We start from the raw sequence: 22,329 nt of genomic DNA on the forward strand, positions 1-22,329 counted from the left end.
AGACTGCAGTAAGGCTGGGCGCACATTTATCCTGTGCTCTGCGCTTACACCAGGGTTTCCGTGTAAATCTCTGAAATACATGATTCAGACGGAACCTCTGGCGGGAAATTCCTTATAATGAGGCAGATGGAGGCACTGTAGACGCTGTCTGACCTGTGATCCGGCGGTGTCAGTCTTTTTAGGATTGCATAAAAGTGCCATCAGCCACAGTTTTGTGCACTTCTGAAAAGAAGGACAGCGCTGAACAGAGGCCAGATGGAGTCCAGAGTAACTCTGCTGCCTCATTATAGTGAATGGATTTCTCAGAGGTTTCATCTGAATTACGTCACTCACAAATTTAGATGGAAACTCCAAAGTGCTCAGCGTAGAGCGCCAGATAAATGTAATCCAAAACGTTATGTAAAATGTTCCATATAAAAGCTTCAACTCAATCCACAAAAAAAAAAAAAAGTCCCCACGCAGGTCTGTCATCTGTTAATGGAAATGTAGGGGGCTTCCATGTAACAGGTAGTACAAAGGCTTTGTAAAAGCAAAATGGCTCCTCACACAAGAAAAGAAATTTAGCAAATTCTCGGCTCAAATCCAAATGCCCCCTTCCCTTCAGAGCCCCACAGTGTACCTAAACCACATAATGTGTCCACGTTTGGCATTTCTGAAGCGATGAGAGCCCACCTAACTTACAGGTGCATGCCTCCAGAAGCATGGGCTGGGCGTAACGTACTGGTGACTACAACGTACTGGTTACTACAGTGTACTGGTCACTACAACGGCAGTTTGCAATTTTCACTCGGCAACATTCATTACTGCTTGTTTCTGGAAAATAACCATGGAGTCAAAATCGTCACTACACGCGTAGATATATTCCCCAAGGAGTTTAGTTTCCAAAATGGGGTCACTTGAGGGATGATTCTGCTCTTCTAGCAATTGGGGGATCTGTATATGGAGTCCGCAAACTGTTCTAGGAAAACCTGTGCTCCAGTAGGCAAATATTGCTCCATTCCTCCCGAGTCTCTCCATATGTCTAAGTAGTACTGCACAGCCACATATGGGGTATTGCCATGTTCAGTAGAAATTGTGGGACAAGTTTTGGTGTAATTTTTTCCCACTTGTGTGAAAATGTCAAATCTGGGGCTAAAAAAAAAAAAAAAAATTGGTGGTAAAAATGTAGCTATTTTTTCTTCACTGCCCAATCGTATAAAATTTTGTGACATACCAGTGGTTAACCCCTTAATGACAGCCAATACGTTTTTTAACTGACCTGACATATAAGAGAATAGCCTCCCCATACAGTTAACAATCCAGCATCTGTCGGTTGTGCACTATAGCTAACAACTTGCTGTATCAGCCACTATCAGTGTTTGTACCGTCCAAATCTGTTTAACCCCTTAGATGCTGCTGTAAATAGTGGCTACATCATTATATATGGTTAACAGAGTGTGGGAGCTTCCTCTTTATCCCAATTGGTGCCCTCAGATCATGATTTTGTGGTCCTGATGTTTGCCGTGGCAATTCATGACCAAATAGCGGCCTTAGAGTCTGAGGACTGGAGTAACCTGTTCAGAAGTTAGAGGAATTTAGTTGGTAAAAATGCACATTTTCACTTCTGTCATACCACTTTGCATTAATTCCTGTAAAGCACCTGAAGGGTTAATAAACTACCTGACTGCAGTTTTCAATATGTCTGGGGGTGCTGTTTTTAAAATGGTATCACTTGTGGGGGTTTCACTATACAGGTCCTTCTCAAAAAATTAGCATATAGTGTTAAATTTCATTATTTACCATAATGTAATGATTACAATTAAACTTTCATATATTATAGATTCATTATCCACCAACTGAAATTTGTCAGGTCTTTTATTGTTTTAATACTGATGATTTTGGCATACAACTCCTGATAACCCAAAAAACCTGTCTCAATAAATTAGCATATTTCACCCATCCAATCAAATAAAAGTGTTTTTTAATAACAAACAAAAAAACCATCAAATAATAATGTTCAGTTATGCACTCAATACTTGGTCGGGAATCCTTTGGCAGAAATGACTGCTTCAATGCGGCGTGGCATGGAGGCAATCAGCCTGTGACACTGCTGAGATGTTATGGAGGCCCAGGATGCTTCAATAGCGGCCTTAAGCTCATCCAGAGTGTTGGGTCTTGCGTCTCTCAACTTTCTCTTCACAATATCCCACAGATTCTCTATGGGGTTCAGGTCAGGAGAGTTGGCAGGCCAATTGAGCACAGTAATACCATGGTCAGTAAACCATTTACCAGTGGTTTTGGCACTGTGAGCAGGTGCCAGGTCGTGCTGAAAAATGAAATCTTCATCTCCATAAAGCATTTCAGCCGATGGAAGCATGAAGTGCTCCAAAATCTCCTGATAGCTAGCTGCATTGACCCTGCCCTTGATGAAACACAGTGGACCAACACCAGCAGCTGACATGGCACCCCACACCATCACTGACTGTGGGTACTTGACACTGGACTTCAGGCATTTTGGCATTTCCTTCTCCCCAGTCTTCCTCCAGACTCTGGCACCTTGATTTCCGAATGACATGCAAAATTTGCTTTCATCAGAAAAAAGTACTTGGGACCACTTAGCAACAGTCCAGTGCTGCTTCTCTGTAGCCCAGGTCAGGCGCCTCTGCCGCTGTTTATGGTTCAAAAGTGGCTTTACCTGGGGAATGCGGCACCTGTAGCCCATTTCCTGCACACGCCTGTGCACGGTGGCTCTGGATGTTTCCACACCAGACTCAGTCCACTGCTTCCTCAGGTTCCCCAAGGTCTGGAATCGGTCCTTCTCCACAATCTTCCTCAGGGTCCGGTCTCCTCTTCTCGTTGTACAGCGTTTTCTGCCACATTGTTTCCTTCCAACAGACTTACCATTGAGGTGCCTTGATACAGCACTCTGGGAACAGCCTATTTGTTGAGAAATTTCTTTCTGGGTCTTACCCTCTTGCTTGAGGGTGTCAATGATGGCCTTCTTGACATCTGTCAGGTCGCTAGTCTTACCCATGATGGGAGTTTTGAGTAATGAACCAGGCAGGGAGTTTATAAAAGCCTCAGGTATCTTTTGCATGTGTTTAGAGTTAATTAGTTGATTCAGAAGATTAGGGTAATAGGTCGTTTAGAGAACCTTTTCTTGATATGCTAATTTATTGAGACAGGTTTTTTGGGTTATCAGGAGTTGTATGCCAAAATCATCAGTATTAAAACAATAAAAGACCTGACAAATTTCAGTTGGTGGATAATGAATCTATAATATATGAAAGTTTAATTGTAATCATTACATTATGGTAAATAATGAAATTTAACACTATATGCTAATTTTTTGAGAAGGACCTGTATATAGGACCCCCAAATTCACTTCAAACATGGATAAGTCCTTATAAAAATAAATGTAGTAAATTTCCTTGAAAAAATGAAAAATTGCTGCTACATTTTTAAACCTCCTAAAGTGCTAACAAAATAAAATAACATTTTATAAATGGTGCTGATGTAAAGCCGACATGTGGGAAATGTTATTTATTAATGGTTTGCTGTGGTATGACCATCTGGATTAAAGGGATAATCATTCAAATTTTGAAAATTGCTAATTGTTTAAAATTTTTCTCAAATTTTTCATATTTTTTATAAATAAACAAAACATATTGACCTAAATTTACCATTATCATAAATTATATTGTGTCACAAAAAAAACAGTCTCAAAATCACTGGGATTTGTTGAAGCGTTGCAGAGTTATTACCACAAAGTGACACTGGTCAGATTTCAAAAATTTGGCTCTGTCACTAAGGGGTTAAGGGAGGTTCTGCTGTTCTGGCACCTCATGGGCCCGCCATAGGGCGTTATTAATAGGCTGTAGCCAGATGCTTTGTATTCCTTGTGTGAACACGCCACATACAGAGTATTTTATCTTAGTGCATTGGTGTACCACAAGGCCAAACCCTTATTGAAGGCTGGCTGTTTCATTAGGTATTGCACCTGTGCATTTGCTATTTTGTTTGGGTCCGCTGCACCCTGCTTGTGCATTTGTATTGAGGCCTATTTAGACAGGTAAGCATCTTTGCCTGTTTTTGGTGTTTTTTCACCTCATGGGCTCTCCCAGTTGGTCATGGCACCTGCACACCATAACAGTAAAATCTCTCAGGAAAAAACAGACCTCAGATTGTCATAAATAAAAAAAAATCCTATTAGCCCTTAGAAAATTTGAAAACTTGGGACTAAAACAATATTTTAGTGGTAAAAATGTAATTTATTCTTTCTTCACGGCTCAATGATATAAAATTCTGTGAGTCATTGTGGTGTCAATATGATCACTGCACCACTAGATGAATTCATTGGAGAGTGTAGTTTGTAAAATGAGTTCACGTATAAGGGATTTCTGATATTGGCAGAGGCCCTGAGGTGCCAGAATGTGACATGGCACCCTCAAACCATTCCAGCAAAATCTGACCTCCAATATGGCGCCTCTTCCCTTCTGAGTTCTGCACTGTGCCTCAAAAGTAGTATTCCTCCACATATGGGGTATCGACGTACGCTGGAGAAATTACATAAACTGTATGTGCAATATCTCCTGTTACCCTTATGAAAATGCAACATTTGGGGCCAAAATAATATTTTTGTGGTGAAAATGTGATTTTTCTATTTTCACGGCTCAACCACGCATCTAAGTACATTCCCTGAGTAGTCTAGTTTCCAAAATGGGGTCACTTATGGCGATTTCCACTGACTACGAACATCAGAGGCTCTCCAAATGCTACATGACGCCCGCTAATGTTTCCAGGAAATTTTACATTCAAAAAGTCAATGATGATCCTTCCCTTCTGAGCCCTGCAGTGCACCCAAAGGGTATGTGCACACGTCAGGATTTCTGGCAGAAAGTTTCCTGACAAAAACCGGACATTTCAGCCAGAAATCCGCATGCGTTTTTTTCACGTTATTGATGCGGTTTTTGCGCATTTTTTATGCGTATTTTCCAAATGCATAGAGTAGCATAGAATAGCAGGAAAAACGCGAAAAAAAATGCAAAATTAATGAACATGCTGCTTTTTTTTACCGTGATGCGTCTTTCGCGGAAAAAAATGCATCATGTGCACAAAAATTGCAGAATGCATTCTAAATTATAGGATGCATAATGTATGCGTTTTTAATGAGTTTTTATCGCGGAAAAAAAAAAACGCAAAAAAACCCGAACGTGTGCACATACTTCCTTGACTTTTTTCATTTTTACGGCTCAACGTTATAAAGTTCTGCGAAACACCTGAGGGTTCAATGCGCTCACCACACATCTACATCAGATCCCTGAGGGGGATCTAGTTTCCAAAATGGTGTCATTTGTGGGGGATTTTCACTGTTTATGCACATCAGAGGCTCTCCAAAAGCGATATGGCGTCCGCCAATTGTTCCAGCAAATTTTGCATTAAAAAAAAAGTCAAATGGTGCTCTCCTTCCCTTCCGAGCTCTTCTGGTTTTCTCCCTCACAAGGGGTACAGTCATGTTCAGGAGAAATTACACAACATATTTTGGGGTCAATTTTTTCCTGTTACCCTTGTTAAAATAAAAAAAAAAAAATGGATCTGAAATACATTTTTTGCCAAAAGTTAAATGTACATTTTTTGCCCCCACATTCCAAAAATTCCTGTGAAGCACCGGAAGGGTTAAACAACATATTGAATGTGGTTTTGAGCACCTTAAGGCTACTTTCACACTAGCTATGTGTGCGTGCCGACGTACCGATGCACGTTGTGAAATTTATGTACGACGTGGGCAGCGGATGCAGTTTTTCAACGCATCCGCTGCCCAGTCTAAAGTCCGGGGATGAGGGGGCGGAGTTTCGGACGCGCATGCGCAGTAGAAAGTGGCAGACGCGACGGACAAAAAAACGTTCACTTGAACGTTTTTTCGTGCCGATGGTCCGCCAAAACACAACGGATCCGTTGAACGACGGACGCGACGTGTGGCCATCCGTCTCTAATAGTCTATGGGAAAAAAAACGCATCCTGCGGGCACATTTGTAGGATCAGTTTTTTTTCCCCAAAATGACGGATTGCAAAAAACGGAAGTGTGAAAGTAGCCTAAGGGGTGCAGTTTTTAGAATGGTGTCACTTTTGGGTATCTTCTATCATATAGACCCTTCAAAAGGGACTTCAAATGTTTTGTGGTCCCTAAAAATAAATTATTTTGTAAATTTTGTTGTAAAAATGAGAAATTGCTGGTCAAATTTTAACCCTTAGAACTTCCTAACAAGAAAAAATAAGGTTTAAAGTTTTGTCACTCAACAGAACACCTTTATACTGCTGCAGAATCCTTTTGTGGCATTCTTTATATCACTCCATCCTATTCTTGGCGTTGTGCTTGGTGATGTAAGGCTTGCATGCAGCTGAATAGCCATGAAGCTACTGGCGTACAGTTTTGTGCTGATGTCAGCAGTTGAGTTGTGTGCACTTTGCGCCTCTGCAGTGAGTGAACCCGCTCTGTAACTGTACATGGATTGACACTTTGTGGCTTCCTGGAACATCTTTGTGTCCTGGAATTTTTGCCTCTTCCTAAGTGTTTGTGAGGTCAGACACTGATGTTGGGACGATAGGAGTTGCAATCTCTTTTCTAGTTCACACTAAAAGTGTTCAAGAGAATTGAGGTCAGGGCTCTGTGCTGCCAGTCAAGTTCTTCCACACCAAACTCTCCCGACCATGCCTTCATGCAAATTGCTTTGTGCAGTGGAGCCAATTCATGTTGGAACAGAAAAGGCTTTCCCCAAACTTCCCACAAAAATGGGAGCATTCAATTGTCCAAAATGTCTTGTATGTTGGAGTGTTAATATTTGGATTCACTGGAGCGAAGGGGCCTGGACCAACCCCTGAAATACAACCCCATAAGTTTTATCCATCCTCCATCAAACTTTACTGTTGGGACAATGTTATCAGGCAATTAACGTTCTTGTGGTATTCGCTAAACTCAGACTTGTCACGACTGTCAAATTTATTATTATTATTCATTTTTATAGTGCCATTTATTCCATGGCGCTTTACATGCGAACGGGGCTAATATAGACAAGTACAATAAACATGAGTAAAACAAGGCACACACAAGTACCGGAGGAGAGTGTGTGAAGGGTGCTAATCATAAAAATCCGCTAGAAAACCCGCTATAAAAGTAAATCAACCCCCCCTTCATCACCCCCTTAGTTAGGGGGAAAAAATGTATTTATTTCCATTTTCCCATCAGGCTTAGGGCTGGGGCTAAAGTTAGGGATGGGGCTAAAGTTACGGTTAGGGTTTGGATTACATTTACGGTTGAGAATAGGGTTGACATTAGGGTTAGGGGTGTGGTTAGGGTTACCGTTGGGATTAGGGGTGTGTTTGGATTAGGGTTTCAGTTATAATTGGGAGGTTTCCACTGTTTAGGCACATCAGGGGCTCTCCAAACACGACATGGCATCCAATCTCAATTCCAGCCAATTCTGCGTTGAAAAAGTAAAACAGTGCTCCTTCCCTTCCGAGCTCTCCCGTGTGCCCAAACAGGGGTTTACCCCAACATATGGGGTATCGGCGTACTCAGGACACAGTGGACAACATCTTTTGGGGTCCAATTTCTACTGTTACCCTTGGGAAAATACAAAACTGGGGCTAAAAAAAAAAATTTTTTTCCCACAAACATTTTTTATTTTTGCGGCTCTGCGTTATAAACTGTAGTGAAACACTTGGGGGTTCAAAGTTCTCATAACACATCTAGATGAGTTCCTTGGGGGGGGGGGGGGGGGGTCTAGTTTCCAATATGGGGTCACTTGTGGGGGGTTTCTACTGTTTACGTACATTAGGGGCTCTGCAAACGCAATGTGACGCCTGCAGACCATTCCATCTAAGGCTGCCGTCACACTAGCAGTATTTGGTCAGTATTTTACATCAGTATTTGTAGCCAAAACCAGGACTGGAAGCAATTAGAGGAAAAGTATAATAGAAACATGTGCACCACTTCTGTATTTATCACCCACTCCTGGTTTTGGCTTACAAATACTGATGTAAAATACTGACCAAATACTGCTAGTGTGACGGCAGCCTAAGTCTGCATTCCAAATCGCGCTCCTTCCCTTCCGAGCCCTCCCATGCGCCCAAACGGTGGTTCCCCCCCACATATGGGGTATCAGCGTACTCAGGACAAATTGGACAACAACTTTTGGGGTCCAATTTCTCCTGTTACCCTTGGTAAAATACAAAACTGGGGGCTAAAAAATAATTTTTGTGGGGAAAAAAATGTTTTTATTTTCACGGCTCTGCGTTATAAACTGTAGTGAAACACTTGGTGGTTCTAAGCTCTTACAACACATTTAGATAAGTTCCTTAGGGGGTCTACTTTCCAAAATGGTGTCACTTGTGGGGGGTTTCAATGTTTAGGCACATCAGTGGCTCTCCAAACGCAACATGGCATCCCATCTCAATTCCTGTCAATTTTGCATTGAAAAGTCAAATGGCGCTCCTTCCCTAACGAGCTCTGCCATGCGCCTAAACAGTGGTTTACCCTCACATATGGGGTATTGGCGTACTCAGGACAAATTGTACAACAACTTTTGGGGTCCATTTTCTCCTGTTGCCCTTGGTAAAATAAAAGAAATTGGAGCTGAAGTTAATTTTTTGGTGAAAAAAAGTTAAATGTTCATTTTTGTTTAAACATTCCTGTGAAACACCTGAAGGGCTAATAAACTTATTGAATGTGGTTTTGAGCACCTTGCGGGGTGCAGTTTTTAGAATGGTGTCACACTTGGTTATTTTCTATCATATTGACCCCTTAAAATGACTTCAAATGAGATGTGGTCCCTAAAAAAAAATGGTGTTGTAAAAATGAGAAATTGCTGGTCAACTTTTAACCCTTATAACTTCCTAACAAAAAAAAAATGTTGGTTCCAAAATTGTGCTGATGTAAAGTAGACATGTGGGAAATGTTACTTATTAAGTATTTTTTGTGACATATCTCTGATTTAATTGCATAAAAATTCAAAGTTGGAAAATTGCGAAAATTTCAAAATTTCGCCAAATTTCCGTTTTTTTCACAAATAAACGCAGGTAATATCGAAATTTTACCACTAGCATGAGGTACAATATGTCACAAGAAAACAATGTCAGAATCACCGGGATCCGTTGAAGCGTTCCAGAGTCATAACCTCATGAAGGGACAGTGGTCAGAATTGTAAAAATTGGCCCGGTCCATAACGTGCAAAACACCCTTGGGGATAAAGGGGTTAATGTACTCTCTAAAGATTGAATTTTCTGCACCTTCTGGTCCAGCGCCATCCTTTGTGTATCCAAGAAAACCAGACATTGTAAAAGTGAGCAAAAATCAGATATTAATTCAGGTGGAGCCGAACACCATGACCAGCCATACATATTCTGACACAAAAGGAAACTGCCATTGCTAGTAAGCGCTTATGGACAAGATCACATTTCACCCACTAGAAGGGACACATTGATGATAAAAGGCCAGTTTAAAAATCTACTATTAATTGTTTGATTAGTTCATATTTTATAGAACGAGGATTTAACTACTGTACTATTCTTAAACACTTCATAAATTACATGTTTAGTGATATAATAGAAAAAAAATTGTTACATGTATAAATAGGTGGTAAAAATATTACCGTATATACTGGAGTATAAGCTGAGATTTTCAGCCCAAATTTTTGGGCTGAAAATGCCCCTCTCGGCTTATACTCGAGTCATGGTCGGCGGGTGAGAGGGAGAGAGGACTGTCGCCCACTGGCCTGCTCCTGGCGCTGTCCCTGCCTGGCCCATGGTTTTCGGGTGCCGCAGCTCTTCCTCTGTTCAGCGGTCACGTGGTACCGCTCATTAAAGTAATGAATATGGACTCCATTCCCATAGGGGTGGAGCCACATATTCATTCCTGTAATGAGCGGTACCAATGACCGCTGACAGAGGAAGAAGCTGCAGTGCCCGGAGACCATCTGTCCGGGAGAAGGAGCCAGGGACCGCGCCGGAGCAGGTGAGTATTTCATATTCACCTGTCCGCGTTCCACACGCCGGGCGCCGCTCCGTCTTCCCGTCCTCTTGCTGTGACTGTTCAGGTCAGAGGGCGCAATGACGTATTAGTGTGCGCGCCACCCTCTTCCTGAACAGTCACTGCGGAGAGACGGGACGCTGGGGAGCAGCGGGCAGCAACGAGAGGTATGTCATTGTTTTTATTGCAGCAGCAGCATTCTATATGGAGCATCTATGGGGCCATAATGAACGGTATGGAGCATTATATGTGGCACAGCTTTATTTGGAGCATCTATGGGGCAATAATGAACGGTATGGAGCATTACATGTGGCACAGTTTTATATGGAGCATCTATGGGGCCATAATGAACTGCATGGAGCATTATATGGGGCATCTATGGGGCCATAAAGAACTGCATGGAGCATTATATGGGGCATCTATGGGGCCCTAGAACTGCATGGAGCATTATATGGGGCATATTTGTATATGGAGCATCTTATGGGGCCATAATGAACTGTATGGAGCATTATATGGGGCTCCTGATTCAATATGGATATTCAAGAACACAACCTACTGATGTCTGAATTAATTTTACTTTTATTGGTATTGTTTTATTTTTGGCATTTACCGGTAGCTGCTGCATTTTCCACCCTAGGCTTATACTCGAGTCAATAAGTTTTCCCAGTTTTTTGTTGCAAAATTAAGGGGGTCGGCTTATACTCGGGTCGGCTTATACTCGAGTATATACGGTAGTTCTTTTAATCTGGTTTTTAACATAGTTAGGATGAGGCTGTATTTAGAAAATCACACAAGGATATGATCACCTTTTTTCTTTTGGTTTGTTCAATGCATTCAGGTGGAAAATGCTGCGCAAGTTGTGTTAGGCTGCCGTCACACTAGCAGTATTTGGTCAGTATTTTACATCAGTATTTGTAACCCAAAACCAGGAGTGGGTGATAAATGCAGAAGATGTGCATATGTTTCTATTACACTTTTCCTCTATTTGTTCCACTCCTGGTTTTGGCTTACAAATACTGATGTAAAATACTGACCAAATACTGACTGTGTGACGGCAGCCTTATGATGATTAAGATGTATTTATTCTGGCACTTCTGTATTTGTTTTTTGTGTTTCTTTATTGTTGCATATAAATGTTGAATCAAATACCGTATATACTCGAGTATAAGCCGAGATTTTCAGCCCAAATTTTTGGGCTGAAAGTGCCCCCCTCGGCTTATACTCGAGTCACGGTAGTGGTGGGGTCGGCGGGTGAGGGGGAGAGGGCGCTGAGGTATACTTACCTAGTCCTGGCGATCCTCGCGCTGTCCCTGCCTTCCTCCCCGTCTTCTGTGCTGCAGCGTCTTCCCCTCTTCAGCGGTCACGTGGGACCGCTCATTAGAGATATGAATAAGCGGCTCCACCTCCCATAGGGGTGGAGCCGCCTATTCATTTCTCTAATCAGCGGTGCCGGTGACCGCTGACAGGAAGATGCTGCAGCATAGAAGACGGGGAGGAAGGCAGGGACAGCGCGAGGATCGCTGGGACTAGGTAAGTATGTTATATTCACCTGTCCGCGGTCCAGCCGCCGGGCGTCGCTCCATCTTCCCGGCGCCTCCATCTTCCCGGCGTCTGCGCTCTGACTGTTCAGGCAGACGGCGCGATGACGCATATAGTGTGCGCGGCGCCCTCTGCCTGATCAGTCAGAGCAGAGACGCCGGGAAGATGGAGGCGCCGGGACCGGACGCTGGGAGCTGCAATCAAGGGAGGTGAGTATGTGTTTTTTTTTTTTTATTGCAGCAGCAGCAGCGGCAGCACAGATTTATGTGGAGCATCTATGGGGGCAGTATGAACGGCACACAGCACTATATGGGGGCAGTATGAACGGCACACAGCACTATATGGGGGCAGTATGAACGGCACACAGCACTATATGGGGGCAGTATGAACGGCACACAGCACTATATGGGGGCAGTATGAACGGCACACAGCACTATATGAGGCATCTGTGCAGCATCTATGGGGGCAGTATGAACGGCACACAGCACTATATGGGGGCAGTATGAACGGCACACAGCACTATATGGGGCATCTGTGCAGCATCTATGGGGGCAGTATGAACGGCACACAGCACTATATGGGGCATCTGTGCAGCATCTATGGGGCAGTATGAACGGCACACAGCACTATATGGGGCATCTGTGCAGCATCTATGGGGCAATATGAACGGTGCAGAGCACTATATGGCACAGCTATGGGGAAATAATGATCTATTTTTATTTTTGAAATTCACCGGTAAATGCTACATTTCCACCCTAGGCTTATACTCGAGTCAATAAGTTTTCCCAGTTTTTTGTGGCAAAATTAGGGGGGTCGGCTTATACTCGGGTCGGCTTATACTCGAGTATATACGGTAAGTTGTAATTTGCAAAGAAAAAAGGTAGAAACTTACACAAACATAAAATCAAATGATTCAGGGTTTAAAAAAAAAAAAAAATTTGATAGGTCCCAAGTTGAATCCCTGTACAAATATAAACAAGAACACAAGTAACACACATGCATTTTTTCACAATTGCGAATCAAAATTTTTAATTTGATTTCTCCAAAACAATATCTAAAGAAACTTAGTCTTGGGACATATCAAATGAAAGCCGATACCGTTCTGAGAAAAATGATGCCTCTCCCACCTCTTTATCTTAATTCTAGCCCAAGATATGATAAATGTAAAGCCATACCAGGCCAAAATTCACACTTTTTCAAAACTTTAGAAGTCTGCAAAAAATTAACTGATAAAGAAAAAAAATTCAAAACTTATAATTTGTAATTACCGTATATACTCGAGTATAAGCCGAGATTTTAAGCCAATTTTTTTAGGCTGAAAGCGCCCCTCTAGGCTTATACCAGAGTCATTGTCCCAGGGGGTCGGCGGGGGAGCGGCAGCTGTCCATCATTCTCACCTGCTCCCTGGGCATCTCTGCACTTCCCTGCTTCTCCGGCGCCCGCAGCTCTTCCTGAATTCAGCAGTCATGTGGTACTGCTCATTAACCCCTTCCCGACCTGTGACACAGCGTATGCGTCATGAAAGTCGGTGCCAATCCGACCTGTGACGCATATGCTGTGTCACAGAAAGATCGCGTCCCTGCAGATCGGGTGAAAGGGTTAACTCCCATTTCACCCGATCTGCAGGGACAGGGGGAGTGGTAGTTTAGCCCAGGGGGGGTGGCTTCACCCCCTCGTGGCTACGATCGCTCTGATTGGCTGTTGAAAGTGAAACTGCCAATCAGAGCGATTTGTAATATTTCACCTATTATAACGGGTGAAATATTACAATCCAGCCATGGCCGATGCTGCAATATCATCGGCCATGGCTGGAAATACTAGTGTGCCCCCACCCCACCCCACCGATCGCCCCCCCAGCCCTCCGATCTGGCCGGTACACTGCTCCGGCTCCCCTCCATCCAGTGCTCCGCTCCCCCCCGTGCTCTTGTCCGCTCCCCCCGTGCTCCAATCACCCCCCCGTGCTCCAATCACCCCCCCTGCATTCAGATCCACCCCCCCGTGCTCCGTTCCACCCCCCATGCTCCGTTCCAGCCCCCCCGTGCTCCGTTCCAGCCCCCCCGTGCTCCGTTCCACGCCCCCCGTGCTCCGTTCCACGCCTGCCGCGCTCCGATTCCCCCCCCCCGTGCTCCCCCCCACCCCATCATACTTACCGATCCAGCCGGGGTCCCGTCCGTCTTCTCCCTGGGCGCCGCCATTTTCCAAAATGGCGGGCGCATTCGCAGTGCGCCGGCCGGCAGATTCGTTCCAAAGTGCATTTTGATCACTGAGATATAATCTATCTCAGTGATCAAAATAAAAAAAATAATACATGACCCCCCCCCCTTTGTCACCCCCATAGGTAGGGACAATAAAAAAAGAAATTTTTTTTTTCCCACTAATGTTAGAATAGGGTTAGGGGTAGGGTTAGGGTTAGGGGTAGGGTTAGGGGTAGGGTTAGGGGTAGGGCTAGGGTTAGGGCTAGGGGTAGGGCTAGGGGTAGGGCTAGGGCTAGGGGTAGGGCTAGGGGTAGGGTTTCGGTATGTGCACACGTATTCTGGTCCTCTGCGGATTTTTCCGCTGCGGATTTGATAAATCCGCAGTGCTAAACCGCTGCGGATTTATGGCGGATTTACCGCGGTTTTTTCTGCGCATTTCACTGCGGTTTTACAATTGCGATTTTCTATTTGAGCAGTTGTAAAACCGCTGCGGAATCCGCACAAAGAAGTGACATGCTGCGGAATGTAAACCGCTGCGTTTCCGTGCAGTTTTTCCGCAGCATGTGTACAGCGATTTTTGTTTCCTGTAGGTTTACATTGAACTGTAAACTCATGGGAAACTGCTGCGGATCTGCAGCGTTTTCCGCAGCGTGTGCACATACCTTTAGAATTAGGCTATGTTCACACGGTGCGGATTTGGCTGCGGATTGGCCGCTGCGGATTCGCAGCAGTATTCCATCAGGTTTACAGTACCATGTAAACATATGAAAAACCAAATCCGCTGTGCCCATGGTGCAGAAAATACCGCGCGGAAACGCTGCGTTGTATTTTCCGCAGCATGTCAATTCTTTGTGCGGATTCCGCGTCTTTTTACACCTGTTCCTCAATAGGAATCCGCAGGTGAAATCCGCACAAAAAACACTGGAAATCCGCGGAAAATCCGCAGGTAAAACGCAGTGCCTTTTACACGCGGATTTTTCAAAAATGGTGCGGAAATATCTCACACGAATCCGCAACGTGGGCACATAGCCTTAGGGTTAGGGTTGGAATTAGGGTTGTGGTTAGGGTTGTGATTAGGGTTATGGCTACAGTTGGGATTAGGGTTAGGGGTGTGGGGGGGTTAGTGTTGGAGGTAGAATTGAGGGGTTACCACTGTTTAGGCACATCAGGGGTCTCCAAACGCAACATGGCGCCACCATTGATTCCAGCCAATCTCGTATTCAAAAAGTCAAATGGTGCTCCCTCACTTCCGAGCCCTGAAGTGTGCCCAAACAGTGGTTTACCCCCACATATGGGGTACCAGCATACTCAGGATAAACTGCGCAACAATTACTGGGGTCCAATTTCTCCTGTTACCCTTGTGAAAATAAAGAAATGCTTGCTAAAACATCATTTTTGAGGAAAGAAAAATGATTTTTTATTTTCACGGCTCTGCGTTGTAAACGTCTGTGAAGCACTTGGGGGTTCAAAGTGCTCACCACATATCTATATAAGTTCCCTTGGGGGTCTAGTTTCCAAAATGGGGTCACTTGTGGGGGGTTTCTACTGTTAAGCCACATCAGGGGCTCTGCAAACGCAACGTGACGCCCACAGAGCATTCCATCAAAGTCTGCATTTCAAAACGTCACTACTTCACTTCCGAGCCCCGGCATGTGCCCAAACAGTGATTTACCCCCACATATGGGGTATCAGCGTACTCAGGAGAAACTGGACAACAACTTTTGGGGTCAAATTTCTCCTGTTACCCTTGGGAAAATAAAAAATTGCAGGCTAAAAGATCATTTTTGAGAAAATAATTTTTTTTTTTATTTTCATGGCTCTGCGTTATAAACTTCTGTGAAGCACTTGGGGGTTCAAAGTCCTCACCACACATCTAGATTAGTTCCTTTGGGGGTCTAGTTTCCAAAATTGGGTCATTTCTGGGGGATCTCCAATGTTTAGGCACACAGGGGCTCTCAAAACGTGACATGGTGTCCGCTAATGATTGGAGCTAATTTTCCATTTAAAAAGCCAAATGGCATGCCATCCCTTCCGAGCCCTGCGGTGCGCCCAAACAGTGGTTTACCCCCACATATGGAGGTATCAGCGTACTCAGGGCAAACTGGACAACAATATTTGGGGTCCAATTTCTCCTATTATCCTTGGCAAAATAGGAAATTCCAGGCTAAAAAATCATTTTTGAGGAAAGAAAAATTATTTTTTATTTTCATGGCTCTGCGTTTAAACCCCCAGGTGCTTCACAGAAGTTTATAAGTGCTCAATGTGCATCTAGATAAGTTCCTTGGGGGGTCTAGTTTCCAAAATGGGGTCACTTGTGGGGGAGCTCCAATGTTTAGGCACACAGGGGCTCTCCAAACGCGACATGGTGTCCGCTAACAATTGGAGCTAATTTTCCATTCAAAAAGTCAAATGGCGCGCCTTCCCTTCCGAGCCCTGCCGAGTGCCCAAACAGTGGTTTACCCCCACATATGAGGTATCGGCGTACTCGGGAGAAATTGCCCAACAAATTTTATGATCCATTTTATCCTACTGCCCATGTGAAAATGAAAAAATTGAGGCGAAAATAATTTTTTTGTGAAAAAAAAAGTACTTTTTCATTTTTACAGATCAATTTGTGAAGCATCTGAGGGTTTAAAGTGCTCACTAGGCATCTAAATAAGTTCCTTGGGGGGTCTAGTTTCCAAAATGGGGTCACTTGTGGGGGAGCGCCAATGTTTAGGCACACAGGAGCTATCCAAACGCGACATGGTGTCCGCTAACGATGGAAATAATTTTTCATTCAAAAAGTCAAATGGCGCTCCTTCCCTTCCGAGCCTTACCATGTGCCCAAACAGTGGTTTACCCCCACATGTGAGGTATTGGTGTACTCAGGAGAAATTGCCCAACACATTTTAGGATCCATTTTATCCTGTTGCCCATGTGAAAATGAAAAAATTGAGGCTAAAAGAATTTTTTTGTGAAAAAAAAGTACTTTTTCATTTTTACGGATCAATTTGTGAAGCACCTGGGGGTTCAAAGTGCTCACTATGCATCTAGATAAGTTCCTTGGGGCGTCTAGTTTCCAAAATGGGGTCACTTGTGGGGGAGCTCCAATTTTTAGGCACACGGGTGCTCTCCAAACGTGACATGGTGTCCGCTAAAGAGTGGAGCCAATTTTTGATTCAAAAAGTCAAATGGCGCTCCTTCCCTTCCAAGCCCTGCCGTGCGCCCAAACAGTGGTTTACCCCCACATATAAGGTATCAGCGTACTCAGGACAAATTGGACAACAACTTCCGTGGTTCAGTTTCTCCTTTTACCATTGGGAAAATAAAAAAATTGTTGCTAAAAGATAATTTTTGTGACTAAAAAGTTAAATGTTCATTTTTTCCTTCCTTGTTGCTTCTGCTGCTGTGAAGCACCTGAAGGGTTAATAAACTTCTTGAATGTGGTTTTGAGTACCTTGAGGGGTGCAGTTTTTAGAATGGTGTCACTTTTGGGTATTTTCAGCCATATAGACCCCTCAAACTGACTTCAAATGTGAGGTGGTCCCTAAAAAAAATGGTTTTGTAAATTTCGTTGTAAAAATGACAAATCGCTGGTCAAATTTTAACCCTTATAACTTCCTAACAAAAAAAATTTTGTTTCCAAAATTGTGCTGATGTAAAGTAAACATGTGGGAAATGTTATTTATTAACTATTTTGTGTCACATATCTCTCTGGTTTAACAGAATAAAAATTAAAAATGTGAAAATTGCGAAATTTTCAAAATTTTCGCCAAATTTCCGTTTTTATCACAAATAAACGCAGAATTTATTGACCTAAATTTACCACTAACATGAAGCCCAATATGTCACGAAAAAACAATCTCAGAACCGCTAGGATCCGTTGAAGCGTTCCTGAGTTATTACCTCATAAAGGGACACTGGTCAGAATTGCAAAAAACGGCAAGGTCTTTAAGGTCAAAATAGGCTGGGTCATGAAGGGGTTAAAGTAATGAATATAGACGCGACTCCACGTCCATAGGGGTGGTGCGCATATTCATTACTTTAATGAGCGGTACCATGTGACTGCTGAACACAGGAACAAGCTGCCGGTGTCAGAGACCATCGTATCGGAGAAGCAGGGACCGCGCCGGGAGGGTGAGTATGACGGAGGGAGGGTGAGCATTGCGATATTCAACTGTCCCCGTTCCACAGCCGGGCTCAGTCTTCCGCGTCCTCTGGCTGTGGCGTTCAGGTTAGAGGGCACGATAACGTGTTTAGTGTGTGCGCTGCCCTCTGCCTGAACAGTCACTGCAGAGAGACTGAAAACGGAGCGGCGAGCGGGAATGGAACGGGGACAAGTGAATATCGCAAGTGCCGGTGTCCCCGCCTGCTCAGGACAAGAGGTATGTCTTTTTTTTTTTACTTTAATCGCAGCAGCAGCGTATGGGGCAAATGTTTCTATGGAGCATTTTATGGGGCCATAATCAACCTTTATGCAGCATTATATGGGGCACAGCAAATGTTTCTATGGAGCATCTTATAGGGCCAAAATCAACCTTTATGCAGCATTATATGGGGCAAATGTTCCTATGGAGCATTTTATGGGGCCATAATCAACCTTTGTGCAGTATTATATGGGGCAAAAGATTCTACGGGGCATCTTATGGGGCCATAATGAACCTTTGTGTAGTATTATATGGGATAAATGATTCTATGGGGAATCTTATGGGGCCATAATCAACCTTTAAGGAGCATTGTATGGGGCAAATGTTTCTATGGAGCATCTCATAGGGCCATAATCAACCTTTATACAGCATTATATGGGGCAAATGTTTCTATGGAGCATCTTATGGGGCCATAATCAACCTTTGTGCAGTATTATATGGGGCAAATGATTCTATGGGGCATCTTACGGGGCCATAATCAATCTTTATGCAGCATTGTATGGGGCAAATGTTTCTATGTAGCATCTTATAGGGCAATAATCAACCTTTATGCAGGATTGTATGGGGCAAATGTTTCTATGGAGCATCTTATGGGGCCATAATCAACCTTTGTGCAGCATTATATGGGGCAAATTTTTTTATGATGCATCTTATGGGGTCCATCATCAGCTTTATGGAGCATTATATGGGGCATATTTTTATTATGGAGCATCTTATGGGGCGTATTTTGTATGGAGCATCTTATGGGCCTATCATGAACTTTATGGAGCATTATATGTGGCTCTTCATTCAATATGGATATTCAAAAACACAACCTACTGATGTCTCAATTAATTTTACTTTTATTAGTATCTATTGTTATTTTTCAAATTTATCAGTAGCTGCTGCCTTTCCCATGCTAGGCTTATACTGGAGTCATTAAGTTTTCCCTGTTTCTTGGGCAAAATTACGGGTCTAAGCTTATACTCGAGTATATACGGTAACTAAAGTTGTACTTCATAAAAAAAAAAAATCTAAATACGTCAGATAAAAAAAAAAATTCACATTTGGATCACTTTACATTGAATGATCCAATGGGCACCCACCTTATACTTGGAGCTGGCCTCCTGCAGCAGTAATGGGCACCCACCTTATACTTGGAGCTGACGTCCCAGCAGTAATGGGCACCCACCTTATACTTGAAGCTGGGATCTCAGCAATACTGGTCACCCACCTTATACTAGGAGGTGGCCCCCTGCAGTAATGGGCACCAACCTTACACTTGAAGCTGGACCCCTACAGTAATGGGCACCCACCTCATACTTGGAGCTGACCTACCAGCAGTAATGAGCACCCACCTTATACTTGAAACTGGCCTCCCAGCAGTAATGGGCACCCACTTTATACTTGAAGCTGGCCTCCTGCTTCAGTACTGGGCATCCACCTTATTGAAGCTGGCCCCCTGCAGTAATGGGCACCCACCTTATACTTGAAGCTGGCCCCCTGCAGTAATGGGCACCCACCTTATACTTGAAGCTGGCCTCCAAGCAGTAATGGGCACCCACCTTATACTTGAAGCTGGCCTCCTGCAGTAATGGGCACCCACCTTATACTTGAAGCTGGCCTCCTGCAGCAGTAATGGGCACCCACCTTATACTTGAAGCTGGCCTCCAAGCAGTAATGGGCACCCACCTTATATTTGAAGCTGGCCCCCTGCAGTAATGGGCACCCACCTTATATTTGAAGCTGGCCTCCTGCAGTAATGGGCACCCACCTTATATTTGAAGCTGGCCTCCTGCAGTAATGGGCACCCACCTTATATTTGAAGCAAGCTGGCCCCCTGCAGTAATGGGCACCCACCTTATATTTGAAGCTGGCCTCCTGCAGTAATGGGCACCCACCTTATACTTGAAGCTGGCCTCCTGCAGTAATGGGCACCCACCTTATATTTGAAGCTGGCCCCCTGCAGTAATGGGCACCCACCTTATATTTGAAGCTGGCCCCCTGCAGTAATGGGCACCCACCTTATATTTGAAGCTGGCCTCCTGCAGTAATGGGCACCCACCTTATATTTGAAGCTGGCCTCCTGCAGTAATGGGCACCCACCTTATACTTGAAGCTGGCCTCCTGCAGTAATGGGCACCCACCTTATATTTGAAGCAAGCTGGCCCCCTGCAGTAATGGGCACCCACCTTATATTTGAAGCAAGCTGGCCCCCTGCAGTAATGGGCACCCACCTTATATTTGAAGCTGGCCTCCTGCAGTAATGGGCACCCACCTTATATTTGAAGCAAGCTGGCCCCCTGCAGTAATGGGCACCCACCTTATATTTGAAGCTGGCCCCCTGCAGTAATGGGCACCCACCTTATATTTGAAGCAAGCTGGCCCCCTGCAGTAATGGGCACCCACCTTATATTTGAAGCTGGCCTCCTGCAGTAATGGGCACCCACCTTATATTTGAAGCAAGCTGGCCCCCTGCAGTAATGGGCACCCACCTTATATTTGAAGCAAGCTGGCCCCCTGCAGTAATGGGCACCCACCTTATATTTGAAGCTGGCCTCCTGCAGTAATGGGCACCCACCTTATATTTGAAGCTGGCCTCCTGCAGTAATGGGCACCCACCTTATATTTGAAGCTGGCCTCCTGCAGTAATGGGCACCCACCTTATATTTGAAGCTGGCCTCCTGCAGTTATTGGCACCCACCTTACACTTGAAGCTGGCCTCCTGCAGTAATGGGCACCCACCTTATATTTGAAGCTGGCCTCCTGCAGTAATGGGCACCCACCTTATATTTGAAGCTGGCCCCCTGCAGTAATGGGCACCCACCTTATATTTGAAGCTGGCCTCCTGCAGTAATGGGCACCCACCTTATATTTGAAGCTGGCCTCCTGCAGTAATGGGCACCCACCTTATATTTGAAGCAAGCTGGCCCCCTGCAGTAATGGGCACCCACCTTATATTTGAAGCTGGCCCCCTGCAGTAATGGGCACCCACCTTATATTTGAAGCTGGCCCCTTGCAGTAATGGGCACCCACCTTATATTTGAAGCTGGCCCCCTGCAGTAATGGGCACCCACCTTATACTTGAAGCTGGCCTCCTGCAGTAATGGGCACCCACCTTATACTTGAAGCTGGCCTCCTGCAGTAATGGGCACCCACCTTATACTTGAAGCTGGCCTCCTGCAGTAATGGGCACCCACCTTATATTTGAAGCTGGCCTCCTGCAGTAATGGGCACCCACCTTATATTTGAAGCTGGCCTCCTGCAGCAGGTCTCTGAGGACACTTTTGCCGATCTCTTTACTTGACTCGTCCGCTATGAAGTGCAGGCTGAGCACCTCGCTGCTCTCGAACTTGCCGTATCTGACCAAGGAGCGCAGCGCCGCCTGGAACTTGTCCCTGAGCCCCGGGCTCCGGTCCACCTTGGTGAACATGACGAGCAGGTGGTAGTCCTGCACCCCGCGGCTCTCCAGGTTCTTGCTTTTCCCCTCACTGAGCTTCAGTTCAGCAGAAGACGCCGGCAGCAGCAGCTCTGGGTCGGGGACGGCGCTGTGCACTGCGCTGCTCTCCTTCATCCTCCGGGTGGCGCTGGAGAAATTCTCCCTCCCAGAGCCCAGGTAATAGAAGGCAAACACTGCCAGGGCGGCGAGCAGCAGCAGCACAGCCTGGTAGGACCTCATAGTAAGGACGCTGCCCGTCACTCATCCCACTGCACCAGCGTCTTCACACATAGCTCCACAGCAGCGCCGCCGCGCAACAGGAGGAAGCCATGCTGGAAGGGCTGGCCGATCACCAGACAATACACTGGCAGCCAATCAGCGCAGGGGACGCCAGTTTCCTGCTGGATCTAGCTCATTTCATTGGTTAGTTTGTCAGGCAGTTGCTGAGATTGGCTGCACAGCACAGTGATGAGTTTCAGTGAGACACAAACTGAGAGGTTGTTGCGCTTCGTCTGCAGGTCCCAGATCCATCCATATCACTCACAACACGGCTGAGCCTAGGATGTATGGCACCAGAGTATATGGGCCCCTGTCAGGTATATATCAGTGGCACCAGAGTATATGTGCCCCTGTCAGGTGTATATAAGTGACACCAGAGTACATGGGCCTCTGTCAGGTGTCTATCAGTGACACCAGAGTATATGTGCCCCTGTCAGGTGTATATCAGTGACACCAGAGTATATGGGCCCCTGTCAGGTGTATATC

General features: G+C 44.9%; 1 protein-coding gene across 5 annotated transcripts in view; it reads right to left on the bottom strand.

The window, feature by feature from the left end:
* XXYLT1 (xyloside xylosyltransferase 1) overlaps positions 1 to 21,925 on the bottom strand; it is a 324,698-nt gene extending 302,773 nt beyond the window's left edge. The window contains exon 1 of one of the 5 annotated variants that reach the window (XM_069727184.1): positions 21,367 to 21,925. In XM_069727184.1, coding sequence (XP_069583285.1) covers positions 21,367 to 21,804 — 438 coding nt within the window. In that variant the 5' untranslated portion in view covers positions 21,805 to 21,925. Of the gene's footprint in view, positions 1 to 19,317; positions 19,329 to 19,690; positions 19,712 to 19,817; positions 19,830 to 21,366 lie in introns of those variants that run through there. The other 4 variants (XM_069727187.1, XM_069727188.1, XM_069727186.1 and 1 more) reach the window with 4 other exon arrangements.
* Positions 21,926 to 22,329: the final 404 nt, after the last annotated feature.

The sequence above is a fragment of the Ranitomeya imitator genome, chromosome 5 (assembly GCF_032444005.1).
Source record: "Ranitomeya imitator isolate aRanImi1 chromosome 5, aRanImi1.pri, whole genome shotgun sequence".
Lineage (NCBI taxonomy): Eukaryota > Metazoa > Chordata > Amphibia > Anura > Dendrobatidae > Ranitomeya > Ranitomeya imitator.